The sequence below is a fragment of the Mandrillus leucophaeus genome, unplaced genomic scaffold (genome assembly GCF_000951045.1).
Source record: "Mandrillus leucophaeus isolate KB7577 unplaced genomic scaffold, Mleu.le_1.0 Scaffold768, whole genome shotgun sequence".
NCBI classification, from domain to species: domain Eukaryota; kingdom Metazoa; phylum Chordata; class Mammalia; order Primates; family Cercopithecidae; genus Mandrillus; species Mandrillus leucophaeus.
Window position 1 is genome coordinate 1,154,632 of NW_012108341.1, and position 15,297 is coordinate 1,169,928.

General features: G+C 39.3%; 1 protein-coding gene across 5 annotated transcripts in view; it reads right to left on the bottom strand.

The window, feature by feature from the left end:
• Positions 1–15,297, bottom strand: part of NR1H4 (nuclear receptor subfamily 1, group H, member 4) — a 94,111-nt gene that overhangs the window by 13,408 nt on the left and 65,406 nt on the right. For all 5 annotated transcript variants that reach the window (XM_011966641.1, XM_011966640.1, XM_011966639.1 and 2 more), the window contains 4 exons: positions 13,271–13,404; positions 11,707–11,805; positions 11,279–11,378; positions 7,500–7,646 (listed from right to left, as the gene is read on the bottom strand). In XM_011966641.1, the coding sequence (XP_011822031.1) occupies positions 7,500–7,646; positions 11,279–11,378; positions 11,707–11,805; positions 13,271–13,404 (480 nt within the window). The remainder of the gene's footprint in view (positions 1–7,499; positions 7,647–11,278; positions 11,379–11,706; positions 11,806–13,270; positions 13,405–15,297) is intronic.

Consider the following 15,297-nt stretch of genomic DNA (forward strand, 5'->3'; position numbering starts at 1 on the left):
CATGTTAGCCAGGATGGTCTCAATCTTCTGACCTCGTGATTCGCCCGCCTCAGCCTCCCAAAGTGCTGGGATTACAGGTGTGAGCCACCGCGCCTGGCCCATCAGAAATATTCTTCAGGCAAAAAACCAGTGTTTATAAAGTGCTTAATTTAATAAAAAGGAATAGGGCTGGGCGCGTTGGCTCCCGCCTGTAATCCCAGAACTTTGGGAGTCCGAGGCGGGCGGATCACCATGCCAGGAGATCGAGAACATCCTGGCTAACACGGTGAAACCCCGTCTCTACTAAAAATACAAAAAATTAGCCAGGCGTGGGTGGGGGCGGGGGGCGCCTGTAGTCCCAGCTACTCGGGAGGCTGAGGCAGGAGAATCACTTGAAACTGGGAGGTGGAGTTTGCAGTGAGTGGACATCACAGTCACTGCACTCCAGCCTGGGCGACAGAGTGAGACTCTGTCTCAAAATAAATAAAGAAATAAAATAAAATAAGAGGAATAAGACAATTGTTTCTGCCAGAGGTAGCTGATTTGTGGCAGAGAGGCTCCAGCAATATGTGGTAGCCAGAAATCATGGGAGCCCCAAGGTGTAACCTGCCTGACTTTGGTTTTTGAAGCTTTTGTGTCTTCATGGCTAGAACCACACCACTTGCCTCAACAGGTTCAATTCTGGCCCAGACTCAGAAAACTCTGAGGAACTCTGTGAAGTTGTGCATACCACTTCAGGATTATTCCTTTAAAGGGAGGGTGTACCACTCTTTTTCCCCTTTGCCCTCCCCACTTGCTGGAATGTTACCAAAATGGTAGGGAGTCACATTGGATCATGTGGATGAAGTCAACTCTCAGAAAACCCTGGGGAGCTCTGTGTGCAGCTAATTCTAGGAACTTGGCTCTGGCTTTGTTTCTTGTGACAACCCCTGTCTTGACATATTGACTAAGCTTGGGGAGTTCATCTTTCTCTAAGCTTAATCACATTTCCTTGAAGCTGGGGTTTGACCACATATCCTTGAGCCCCAACTCCTATGGCATGTTCTTGAAAGATACCTTTTCTCAACAAAGTTATCGTCGAGAATGAGTGGGAAGAAATGTTGGAAATTTGAAGAGAGAGAAGGTGCAAGACAATTTTCCATAAGAACAAGAGTGAATTGACTAGGGAAAAGGGATACATGGAAAGTACTGAAGTCCACTTGAAGTGTTTGATCACTAACTTTGGGTAAGCCAGTCATACTGTTTCAGTTCTCAGGCTCAAACACAGAGTAGGTAAAGAGTTGTACTCATCAGCCAGAGGGTTTTCTTAGGTGAAAGAAAGACAAAGAGTTGAGGATATCTGGTGAATGATCCAAGGAAATGATCATATTGATGAATCACGAACCCTAAGACAAGTACTGAGGAAAGTGTGGTTAGGCAAAAGGGAGTAGAGTCAATGGCTGGAGAGTTAGTGGATGGAAGGTCAACAAATGGATTTTTGTTTTTTGTTTGTTTGTTTGTTTTTTGAGACAGAGTCTCACTCTGTCACCCAGGCCAGAGTGCAGTGGCACGATCTTGGCTCACTACTGCTTCCACCTCCTGGGTTCAAGCAATTCTCCTGCCTCAGCCTCCCAAGTAGCTAGGATTACAGGCGCCTGCCACCACGCCGGGATAATATTTTGTATTTTTAATAGAGACAGGGTTTCACTATGTTGGCCAAGCTGGTCTTGAACTCCTGACCTCGTGATCCACCCACCTCAGCCTCCCAAAGTGCTGGGATCACAAGTGTGAGCCACCGCACCCGGCAATGGACATTGTTTTGGAACAAAGAATCCCTAGAGTCAGGGTACCGGAAGGTGGCAAGCTGGAAAGTTAGAGGGTAATATCAGAGCGAACGGATACTTGGGACTGATATTTTGTTACTGGGATTAACAGGGTCTAGGTCTGGCATAGAATTGGTAATATCTACCTCAAAGTGCTACAACGAGCAAACAATATTTTTTGTGTAGCAGAATGTCAGCCATGGAGATGGCCCACTCAGATCACCCTTAAAGACAGCCCACAGTAGGCAGTATGGCTGGCTGATAGCTTCCAGATGCCACCCTGTGAGTGCTGAGGACACACTTTGACCAGTCTTGTCTCAACTGGTGACTGAGCATAGTGGGTGTGTTAGTGCTGGCCCATTCAGTGGGCAGCTCAGACTAGGTCCCTCTTCAATGGCCTAGCTGAGACTTTCTCAGGACTGTGCTGTGATCTGATCTGATGCTCTTCATGCCCAATCATGCCTTCCTGCTCCCCCTTCACAGGTGTCAGATCAGCATGGTGGTGTAGAGTCTCCTGGACTCCACCTGCTTCCTCCCCCTTTATTCTTCAGAGGCATTTCCCCCAATTAACTTGTGACACATTTAGTCCCATGTTGATATCTGCTTCCTGTAGGACCCGAAGCTCACACAAACACTGAGAATACAGCCAGACACACAGTAGGTGCTGAATAATTGTTACCTTTCTGGTGCTATAATTAATAGATCCAAACATTATGCATATATGACCTTCACCTTTTTTTTTTTTTTTTTGGACAAGGTCTTACTCTGTCACCCAGGCCGGAGTACAGTGGCACAATCTCAGCTCACTGCAACCTCCACCTCCTGGGCTCCAGCGACCCTCCCACCTCAGCCTCTCAACTCGCTGGGATTACAGACCCGTGCCACCATGCCCAGCTAATTTTTTAAATTTTTTGTAAAGATGGGGTGTCGCTCTGTGGCCCAGGCTGGTCTCAAATTCCTGAGCTCAAGCAATCTTCCTGCCTTGGCCTCCTGAAGTGCTGGGATTATAGGTGTGAGCCAGCATGCTCAGCCTTATACATGCCTTTCTATAAGCATAATTTTCCTCTTAGTAGTCTTGTAAACTGTTTGGAAAACTATTTTTCCCCTTTTAGCTGACCCACAGTGGAAGGGATTTTCCCTACCTCAGGCTGGGGAAGGAATCTGGTACTAACCCAGTGGCCATCATGGAAATGGCAGCATCTGACTTGGCTCAGGACCCAGGAGATCTGATGGAGCCAGACGAAGATTTTTTTTTTTTTTTTTTTTTTAAGGAAGCTGAGCATCCAGGAGAGAAAAAGAGACAGGGAAAGAAAGATAGTAACAACCACTGGATAATTCTCCTGCAGATGCCCTCTCATTAAAACATTTCCATTCATACGGCAGACATTGCACCCCTCTTTTTCATTGTCTGGCAACTGAATCAACTTTAAATGACTCATCTTTGAGGAGGAGGAGGAGAGAGAACACAACAGAATTTCCATATCCAAACTGTCTTTTTCCTTTTCTTACACTCAAATGCAAAAGAGATATCTGTTCCCCAAATTAACTACAATAGGCAAGGTTTAGAAGAATGTTTAACCAACTTTTTGTTCGTTACTTGTCAGCTTTGGACATTAACAACTCTGATATTCAGGGAAACAACCATCTGGAAAGTAAATAAACAGACCAGTTTTATAGCTCCGGACACACCTTCATTCATTTTTTTCATTTGTTCCACAGAATTCTGTTGAGCACCCACTCCGAGCCAGGCACGTGCTAGGTGCCTGGGATAAAATACTGACTCAAAAAGAAGAAAACCCTGTCTTATTAAGTTTTTATTATCAAACTTCAGGCAAGACTGCAGAATAAATATTAAAGTTAAACATGATTTCAAAGAGATCAAATTGGTTATGAGGTCTATTTCAACAGCTTTAAAAAAATGGGACATGCAGCTAATAAGTAGCGGAGCCCATATTCAATCCAGATTCCACAGTAAGTATCCTTAATCACCACTCTCTCGATGAATAAACCAAACACACATTTGCTAGAGTAGAGAGAGTAGAGACCTATCAGTAAAATGCATAAATTTTGTCATGAGTCATCATTCCTTTTTATTTTATTAGTTTTGTAAGAATTAGATTTTACTGATGGATTTTCTTTTCTTTTTATTTTTTTATTTTTTATTTTTTGTTTTTGAGACGGAGTCTTGCTCTGTCCCCCAGGCTGGAGTACCGTGGTGCAATCTCGGCTCACTGTAAGCTCCACCTCCCAGGTTCACGCCATTCTCCTGCCTCAGCCTCCTGAGTAGCTGGGACTACAGGCGCCCGCCACCACGCCCGGCTAATTTTTTGTATTTTTAGTAGAGACTGGGTTTCACTGTTTTAGCCAGGATGGTCTCAATCTCCTGACCTCGTGATCCACCCGCCTTGGCCTCCCAAAGTGGTGGGATTACAGGCGTGAGCCACCGTGCTTGGCTGACTGGGATTTTCTTAAAGGGAGCACTGCCACAGTCCATGGAAGCCAGAATCAAATAAATGACAAAGCTAAGCTGCTGAGGCCTTGCCCATCACAGGTTGAAGCCACTATAATTTTCTGCATAAAGAGAGAACCACCAGTGTATGTTCAATAGTCTAAAACAACAATTATATCCATACATGTGAAAATTCAGCCTGTCCTTTAATTCTTTCCTAAGTTGAACTGTCAGTTATTGATTGTGGCTTTAAAATCAGGATACTTCAGTAGCTGGCCTAGTGACTAGCTAAACCACCCATCAGGAAAATTGAATTAGTTAAGAGAAGAAAAGCAGTAAGACTTGTAGAACTGAATGGTGCCTTGGAGGTTACCTGATTCAACCTTTTCCCCTTAGCCTGGACAAACACACACACACACACACACACACACACACACACAGAGAGAGAGAGAGAGAGAGAGACACACACACACACAATCAGTCCAGGACCAAAATCCATGTTTCTTGACAACATAATGTCTTTCGAAAGTTGATAAGCCACAAAGATATATCTCCCAGATCCTTTCTCTTCTCTCCATTTCTCCTGACAGCAAGCATCACATCTTTGAGACTTCCTGCCTCCTAAGAGGTGACTTCTGTACTGGCTTACCCTAACACTGCTAGAAAATTTGTAAAGCTTGATTTTGACATTTTCCCTCCTCTGCTCAAAGATCTTCCATGTCTCCTATTACTTGGGAAATAACAAAATAATTATCCCAGCATCCAAGGCCCTCAATCATCTGATCCTGTCTTTTTTTCCTCTCTATTTCCCTTTAATGTAACCCTTAATCCAGTCAGCTCAGCTACTCACCCTTCTTTGTGTGCATTCCCTGAGCTTTCTTGCCTCTTTCTCTTTGCTCCTGCTGGTCCTTCTCTCCTGCACCTTGGGTATCCAAATCAAATCTCATTCAAGTCCCAACTCAAATGCTAATAAAACTTTTTTGGAGCTCTGTCAACTAGGAGTCACCATCTCTCTGTTTTTCTCTTCCATATTTTATCATAATCATGGACAGTTAATCTCTTCCCATTAGACTGTAAGCTTCTTAGGGGAAAGAACATGCTTGATTTCTCTCTTCACTGCCACCATAGTACCTTGCCCTTAAATATTTGATAGACTAGTAAATTAATGAATATATTAAGAATAATGCATCTTTTTAAAGTGTGTGGTTTTAAAATCTACCAATGATGCTAGTTACACTTTTTGTTTTTAACGAGGAAAAAACATAATGACTATGGAAATATGTCATTAAAATTAAAAATAATTTTCCTTTTAAAAAATTATTTCACTTATAATACAGATGCAGAACTGCCTGAAAACTTTCCCTCTAATCTCTATCCTAAAATATTGGTTTTAAAAGTCTTTAAATTTGCTTTGGTTAATAATAAGACGATAATACTTTAGAAAGAAATGATCTTGAGAAGTCATCTCATTCATTCTCCACTCCCAACCCACATATGAAATCTCTCGGGAAAATAAGAACTCATCCTATCTTAAGGATCTTCTAAGATAAATTGCACAGAATTCCTGGTAATTCATCTCAATGTCTCTTGAGCTTCCCTGTCACAGTGTTACTCCACTGTTAAACACTGAGTAACTTGTGCTATTATCTCAACTCTTGAGAGTTACTATAGCATAGTGGTTAAGACACAAAACTTCTTTTTTTTGAGACTGAGTCTCACTCTGTTGCCCAGGCTGGAGTGCGGTGGTGCGATCTTGACTCACTGCAACCTCCATCTCCTGGGTTCAAGCAATTCTCCTGCCTCAGCCTCCTGAGTAACTGGGATTACAGTGCTACCACGCCCAGCTAATTTTTTATATTTTTAGTAGAGATGGGGTTTCACTGTGTTGGCCAGGCTGGTATTGAACTCCTGATCTCAAGTGATCTACCCACCTCTGACTCCCAAAGTTCTGAGATTATAGGCATGAGCCACTGCGCCCATCTGACACAAAGCTTCTGAAATCAGACTTCCTCTCTGTCATTGGGAAAGTTATTTAACCTTTCTTTGTCTCAGCTTTTTCATCTGCAAAATGGGAATGATAATAGTATTTATTCATAGAATATTTGAGAAGATTAGATGAAATAATATATGTATTTAGAAAAGTGTCTGAAACCGACCACGTGTGGTGGCTCATGCCTTTAATCCTAACACTTTGGGAGGCCGAGGTAGGTGGATCACTTGAGGCCAGGAGTCCAAGACCAGCCTGGCCAACATGGTGAAACCCTGTCTCTACTAAAAATATAAAAATCAGCTGGGTGTGATGGCGTGCACCTGTAGTCCCAGCTACTTGGGAAGCTGAGGCACAAAAAAATCACTTGAACCCAGGAAGGAGAAATTGTGGTGAGCCAAGATCACGCCACTGCACTCCAGCCTAAGCAACAGAGCAAGATTCTGTCTCCAAAAAAAAAAAAAAAAAAAAAAGAGTTAACTTTGGTCGGGCATGGTAGCTCACACCTGTAATCTCAGCATTTTGGAAGGCCAAGTAAGGCTGATCGTTTGAGACCAGGAGTTTGAGACCAACTTGGGAAACATGGAGAAACCCTGTCTCTACTAAAAATACCAAAATTAGCTGGGTGTGGTGGTACATACCTATAATCCCAGCTACTCGGGAGGCTGAGGCACAAGAATTGCTTGAACCTGGGAAACAGAGGCTGCAGTGAGCTCAGGTCACACCACTACACTCCGGCCTGGGCAAAGAGCAAGACTCTGTCTAAAAAAAAAAAAAAAAAGAAAAGAAAAGAAAGAAAAGAGAAAGAAAGAAAAAGAAAAGTGTCTGAAACCTAGTAAATGACATATAAATGTTACTATTAAAATGTCTTCTTATTTTATTTTGATACAGATATAAAATAGCTGGATACTTAGTCTTACATACCTGAAGATTTTAAATAAATATTTTTCTTTTTTTTTTTTTTTTGGCTGAAGAATCCCAGCTCCTTTGTGCTAGTTTTTAAAAATCAGATGAATTTTCCAATCTTTACAAAAGTCTTCCTTTGGCTCTTCATCTTAGTGCAGTAAAGGGGTAGTTTTGCTACTTTGCTATTACAACAGAGATATTTGAACCAAGCCTCTAGAAGTCTTATTATTTAACATGTATCTTTTTAGAGTCATTCTTCATGCTAGGCACAACAGGCATATAACATTGCGTAAGATGGGCAAGAGCCCCGCCTTCATGGAGCACACCAATTTTACTCATAGAAACAAACTCTTTTACCATTAGCCAAATCACTTACCACTATTTCGAATTCTTTCTTCCAATAGGTCAGAATGACCAGACGGAAGTTTCTTATTGAAAATCTCAGCTGAACGAAGGAACATAGCTTCAACCGCAGACCCTTTCAGCAAAGCAATCTGGTCTTCATGGTCCAAAGTTTGAAATCCTAGGTAATAATGATAATCAAATTAGTATCAGGGAGTAACAATATTTTATGATAACCATCATTGCCATTGATAAAACATTTTCATCAAGTGATTTTGTAGTTGTTTTACAATTGGGTAGTCTAGTTGAGTCCATTTGTACTTGCCAACAAAACAGAGGTTGTTATCTTCATTGAGCAGAATTTATTAAACAAGCTGGGCAAAGGGAGATGTCAGGTCCAAGCAGATACATATATTATGGCACAGATACACTGATTCAGATGAAGAAACCCTCAGAAACTAGATGCAGGCAGATTTTCTTTGAGCCATTATGTTAGTCACACCTGATGTGACAGGGTCAACTCTGCAGATTGGAAGCATCTACAAGCCAGAAAAAAACTTTACATGCACCCAGAATATTTAGCTAACTCATGAGTCTTTAGTCAAGCTAAAGAATGGGTAGTATTTCCCAAAAAAAAGCCAATCAAAGTCAAATTGGTGTATCTGCTCTGAACTTAGTACTGCAACACACAGGGTAGGGGAAAATCAGAAAAATACGGTAAGAATTGCCAACCTGATGAAATATAACACTGCCTGGAAAATTCAAAGTCGTTATCCAGGCTTATATGGTACAGTCCCAACAGCTTCTCTGAACTCATTTTCTACTCCTTATTCCCCCTACTTTTTGTGTTCCAGCCACACTGACCCCCTGGCCCTGCTGTGAGCACACAAGCCTCTTTTTGCCTCAGAGATGAATGTTCTTCCCAGATATCCCCAAGCCCCATGCCCCGCTCCCTCCTGCAATCAAGCCTCTGCTCCAGCATTCCCCAATCTAAAATACACTCCCCACCACTACTAGTATCTACCTTCTTTATTTTAATTTATAGAACTTATCACCACCTGACATGATATTATAGATTTATTTGCTTATTCATTAATTATCTGCCACCTCTACTGGAGTGTACATTTCTTGGAGGTAGAGGCTTTGTTTTTATTTTCTTTTGTATCCCTGTTTCCTGGCACATAACAGGTACCTAAGAATTATTTGTTGGATAATTGACGGATTGAATGAATGAATGAATGGGAAACAAAACACAAGCTCATGTGCATGCTGGCACATATACTCACATAAATAGAGATAACACCATAAGGGTCTAAATGGCTTAGGAAGAACTAAATAGCAAAGGGAGTATAGAGAAGAGAACAACGCTAAAGACTGAGCCACCATCCTAGAGAATCTAAGAGCTTCTTTGAGAAAAGGGGCCATGCCTTACTGCTTTCAGGGACTCCAGCACCCTGGACAGTGCCTGCACAGGGTGTGCTCAATGAATACTGAATGGAATGATTCAATTCAGTTTTTCACAAAATATCCCTTCAGTATTGGTACTATATCCCTACTATTACTACTTGTAATAATGCTATCTCTGTCATTATTGTCCATTTTTTTTCCTTCTCAAGGGTCTTTTGCCTTTTATTTCCTTCCATATTTTAAATTTTTTCCTTCTGCTTTACTCATTGAACACACATAATTGTGCTCACTCCCTCAGGAATTAAGCTAGGCACTGGGAATTAAGAGATGCTAAGATGTTACTATTGCTTTCAGATAAGCTACCTTCTTATGAATAAGGTTTTTATTTGTCTTCAATTATTTCTTGATTCAAGACCAAGTGACCATGTGAACTTACAAAATCTCTTCCCATAAATAACCAAAAACATCTCCCTTGTCCAGTTCTTTCCCCCACAGTTTTTACTTTTATGTCATCCAGTTTTTTATTGATACTGTCTTCCATTTAATTAGCATATAGTAAATTAAGTTCCTCTTTCATTGTTAATAAAGAAATGACAGCATAGTAGTGTTTCAATGATAGTGAGAACTTTCTCCTCACACTTTGTTTTATGTAGGCTTATGTCTATCTGTGACACATTTAATAAAATAATAGCATAATGATGGCAAAAAGAAGGCAAATTAACATGTTTAATTAACATCCTATATCAGAAGTTATCTTCTGTAATTTAATATTATAGTATTATGCTGCTATACAAGGTATTTATTATACTCTTCTAGACCATGGGATTTCAATACACCAATATTTTCATAAACATTGAAACAACTAAAATCCATTAGCTTAGATAGCATTGATGATGTGGCAAAAAGAATTTGAGGCTAGGATATAAGAAGACTCCCACATTCTAGTTTCTATACTGGCACCATCAGAATGAGTGTGGATAAGTTAAGTCCCTCTCCCTCACCTTACACATACAACTGTTCCTCAAGCCCTATCAGTTTTTGAATCTCTCTTCTTTTTGTTTCTTCTTCTCTTCCCCACTGCTATTGCTTTATTTCAAGCCCTGTTGCCTGGACTTGTGCAGTAGCATACTACCTGATCTTCCCTGCCCCCAGGCCGTTTCCATTCAAATTCATCTTACATGAACCTGATTAAGTCATTTCTGTATAACAAAAACTTCATCATTTCCCTCTGTTACAAAAACCACCAAAATCTCTTTACTATCCAGGGGACACAGATTAAATTCCTTAGTTAGGCCTTCATCAGTCTGGTACCAACTTACCTTATTGTCTAACCTAGGAGCCCACCACAGACACTATGCTATTACCACACTGAATTTTCTCTCCCACCTCGAATAATCCTATTCTTGTATGCCTCAGTGTCTTTTAACAAGCAGATCTCTCGGCCAGGCATGGTGGCTCACTCCTGTAATCCCAGCACTTTGGTCAAGGCAGGCAGGTCATTTGAGGTCAGGAGTTCGAATCCAGCCTGTCCAGTATGGTGAAATCCCATCTCTACTAAAAACACAAAAATTAGCTGGGCGTGGTGGCATGTGCCTGTAGTCCCAGCTACTCAGGAGACTGAGGCAGGAGAATTGCTTCAACTAGGGAAGCAGAAGTTGCGGTGAGCCAAGATCATGCCATTGCACTCCAGCCTGGGCAATAGAGCGAGACTCCGTCTCAAACAAAACAAAACAAAAACAAAAAAACAAGCAGATCTCTCATCTTGGAATGCCGCTTCTTCTCCATGCCAACTGGAAAACTTCCTTTTCTTTTAGACTCAACTCAAATATGATCCTCCCTGAAGTCTCTCCATCTTTCCTAGACACAATTAGCAACCAGTTCCTCTCTGTTCAAACAGCACTTTGTATGTATGTGTATGTATGTGTATTTATTATTATTATTATTATCACCTTTGACCACTCTCCCTGAAGGTAACAGTCAGGCACTTAGTATAGAGTAGGTATCAACAACTGCTTCCTGAAGGAATAAATGGGTGAATGACAACCTTGCAAAGTTTCAATTTTTAATCTACTGATTTCGAAGAGTTATTATACATTATTTTAAATATCCTTTCTAGTTCTAATATCTTATGTCTATAGTAGTTAGACTTGTTAGTTTAAATCAGATATTAGATTATTTTCATTTTACAAAGAACAGACCTGCCTTTCTCAATGTCACAAGACTATTGCAGAGAATAGCAGTGAAATAAGTACATGTGAAAATACTTGGCAAAGTAATACTGAAAATAGAGCTGATCTCACAGGAATGTTTTGAAAAATAAAACACCGTGTGTAAAACAGGTAATCTAATCTGTGAGCACATATTTAAATTCTCAATAAATATTTACTTTGATTATTTAAAAAATACCTGGTAGCTTTTTTGTGAATTCTACAAGAACTTGTACATGATTGGTTGCCATTTCCGTTAAAATGAGAAAATTTTCTTCTGCACTGAATTCTTCTTTTAACTAAATTTTAAGAAAAAAAAAGATTAATAAGTAGATAAGAAAACGATAATATAAAACCATTAGACTAAAGAAAAACTAGATTTAGATGATAAAATTTGAAAACCCATCTTACTGTTTCTCAGATCTTTGGAGGGCAATTATCAAGATAGATGGGAGACTTCTTACTCTTGAATTGTTTAATGTTGCTAAGAGTTTAAAAGTCTAACTTGAATTCTCAGCTCTAATCATTCCAAAGTAACATATTCACATATAAATTATACCTTCAAGGCAGTAAAATCTCCAGGAAATATTAACATTAAACCCACATATTTTCAGATATTATACATACAATTTTATTTGTTATTTCCTGAGGCATCTTCTGTTTGCTATATGAATCCATAATATAATGTAGAAGATTCTGTTGATCTGGGGTGAGTTCAGTTTTCTCCTACACTGGCAAGAAAATAAAAGGTGTTAGGGAAGTTGTGTATAAAGCCTTCTTTCTATATGGGCATTCATCTGGAGGGAACTAATAGCAGAAATCATTTTTTTTTAAAAGCCATAAATACAGCAGGAATTATGAGCTCTAATAGAGTGTATAATTTCTTTCTCTGGGTCCTCGGGCAGGCCATATCACATTTCACTGTATTTTCCCATCTACAAAATATGAATAACAAAATATTCCACTTATGTATTTCTTAGGAATAAATGGTAGTCTGGATATGAAGACTAGTGAGCCCATTCATATTGAAGGTCACTGAAAGTTCAAGCTTTAATTATAACTAATGAAAGGTTCTCACATAGTATGACTACTATGAATACTACATTCATATGGTATTCAACATGAATTCCACTTGGAGAAATCATCTAAGAGTACTCATGTGGAGGAGGGATCAACAAACTGTGGTCCATGGACCAAATCCATTGGATTGTAACACAGCCACACTCATTTGTTTATGTGTTGTCTGTGCTACTTTTGCACTAAAATGGTAGAGCTGAGTAGTTGTTGTAGATACTATGTGGGCAAAGCTCTTTAAAGAAAAATGTTTGTCAACCTCTAAAATAGAGAGTCAATAATCTGGACAATTCAGACCCCAAACATCTCCTTCTCCCTCTACAGCATCTTTTGAAGAGTGTGAATAATTATGTCAACTCTTTGCTTTCTTATACCAAAGTGTTACTGACGAAGCACTATGGCAAAATAATGCTTTCATATAAAATACTTTTTCTTAAATAAATATAAAATTATGGATTTATAAAACTAAATGTGGATAAAGTTTTGTCAATAATGAATAAATATTGAGAAGGGTATGGTTTGGACAATCATAGCTTATTGGTTTTTCAGTTAATGGCAAAATAAAATTCCATCAAATGTCCTGTGCATTCTCACAATGTGTTTGTCTAAACATCTTGGATGATGTTCCCCTATTTTGTCCTGAGTTGCTCAATGGATTTCTTGAGAAATTTGTGACCTCAGTGTGTAGCACTTTTCTCTATGGGTCCACACATGTGTATTCACCCTGTTTTACTCATTTATAAGGATTAATCCATAGCCTCTATTGACACCACATTCTTCCCAGTTTGAGCCTTTCTTCTCAAAAAGAGGGAAAAAATGGTCAATACTCAGTGGGAAAAAATCCATTTTATACACCAAATCATTCCTGCTGGCAAACACTAGGTAGTAGGACTGGAATGGAGTCAGAGAGAAGGAAAACTTTCACTTTTTAGTTTATGCACTGCTATTATTTGAATGTTTACATTGAAGTATGTATTAGGAATCCATTTTAATAAACAATTGGACTAGAAATTCAGCTGTGCCTGTGGCTTTAATTTGAAAGCCTCCTGGCCAGCTCACTATGTACCTAGAAACTCAGTTCCTGCCAGTCTTGGCAGACACCATTGCATATTATTACCCTGCATGACTTGGTTGTCGAGGTCACTTGTCGCAAGTCACGACCTTGACTGTCTTCATTCATGGTCTGATCTGCATGCTGCTTCACATTTTTTCTCAGTCGCTTAGATTTACACTGAATTTCGGTTAACAAGCCTAAAATAAATAAGCATAGAGACTTCACCAATCACAGAAAGTACTGTTGGGTGTGTGGTCATAAAACCACTGATATGTACCTGGCCCAGAAGATCCCCTATGCAATGACACAGAACTAATGCTAGCCCTTTATGCGTTTTAAAAAGGGAAGGCCAAGGTTTGAGACTTAATCTTGAACAAGTAGTTTAACCTCTGTGAATCTCAGTTTCCTCATTTGTAAAATGGGAATAATATCTACCTTATAGAGTTTTGTGTAGATTAAAAGCAATCAGATCATTTTAAAATGGGCTTTATATAAAGAACTTGTGATACGAAAGCATTGTACAAATGCAAGGGATTCAGTCAATGAAAAGGTGAATGACACTCTCCCTGTTCCTGCTCTAGGGGACCATGAAAATTGGTGTTTTAAAACATGCCATTAATATTATTTTCAGCCATGTTTACATATTGTACCAGAAGAAGGATATTGAATTTCACATTAAACATATATAAACTTATTGAGAAAAATAAATGTTAGCATCCTTTAGGGATATTTTTTAAATCCTGTTAATTTTGAGAACAGTGCCAATTCCCGAGAATATAGTTAAAAATAAAAATAATACAAGGTGACTTTAAAAATGTCTTTGAATGATCAATCAACCTCATTGATTTACACTTAAAGGGAGCTATTAAAAATAATGTAAAACAATCTTCCCTTCATCCCATTTAACGTCCTTACTCTTCTCTCAATGCCAATAAAACAAAGCTCCAGGAATTTCTTTGTACAGGGAATTTATTTTGTAGAACCATGAAATATCTGCATCTGTTACTGGACGAGTTTGTGTTCGTAAATATTATAGATTGCTATATGTGGCTTCATGCAAAATGTCCTCAGAGCTCCAGCTGGAACAAGTTCATATCTAAGTGATGAGCAATATGAGCTGCGCAGTGTCAGAGTAAGTGTTTCCATTGTGAGATTGGATTCCAGCAGCAGCCCCTATTGCAGGCTCTCGTTTCATGTATGCTAAGATGAGATTGTGATCAGCTGCTATAAAACTTTCATCCACCCAGAGCTGGATTATTTACACAGACCTATTTTCCCCCAACCGGCACGCATTATTTCCCTGGGTCCATCCCAGTTGCCTGTACAGTTTGGTAACAATAGAACTGGAGTCACCTTCTGAAGGCTTTTATTTCATGTGGCATTCCCTGCCTGAATGCTATCATCCCCTTGGTGACATTTGTTTGTCTGTTTGTGTTTTGAGGAGAAACAGGACATATCTCAGAATCTGAGTGGTCTGTAGAATTTGCAGAATGAAAAATTAATTATGTTATATACTAGCATGCATTCCAATTTTTGATGAAGATTATAGTTCCTCACAAAGCCAGCAGTTTAATACAGTGTCTCCTTATCAGATAGAAGGACAAAATTATATTAAAACTGGGAGTAGTTAATTTCCGGTGTAAACCTATACAAATTGGTTCAAAGCTGCACTAAGAGAAGACAGATTCTTAATAAAATGACTTGGTTTAAAACTCTATTTAGACAATTCAGAGGCAGTTATACCTTATAAAACACTCTTATTTCTTTCCACAATAGTGAATTTGTATGCTAATTAAGCAATACATAATAAGTATATTAAAATCAAATTTAGAGGAAACTTTTAGACTGTCATTCGTAGCTCATTAAAGCACGTTACTTGAATGGTACGCTAATGCCACTGGGCTCCATGTATAGTTCACTGCGACAACAACAACAAAAAAAAACAGACATTTCTTTTGGGTGACTAAAATGCTCTTTAGTTGACAGTTTGGACAATTTCAGTGGTTCATTACCCTTTTCAAGAACTTAGATGGCTTAGTAGGTTCCTTCTTTAATATGTGAAGTAGCACTGTCGTGATGAGTTACCTGAC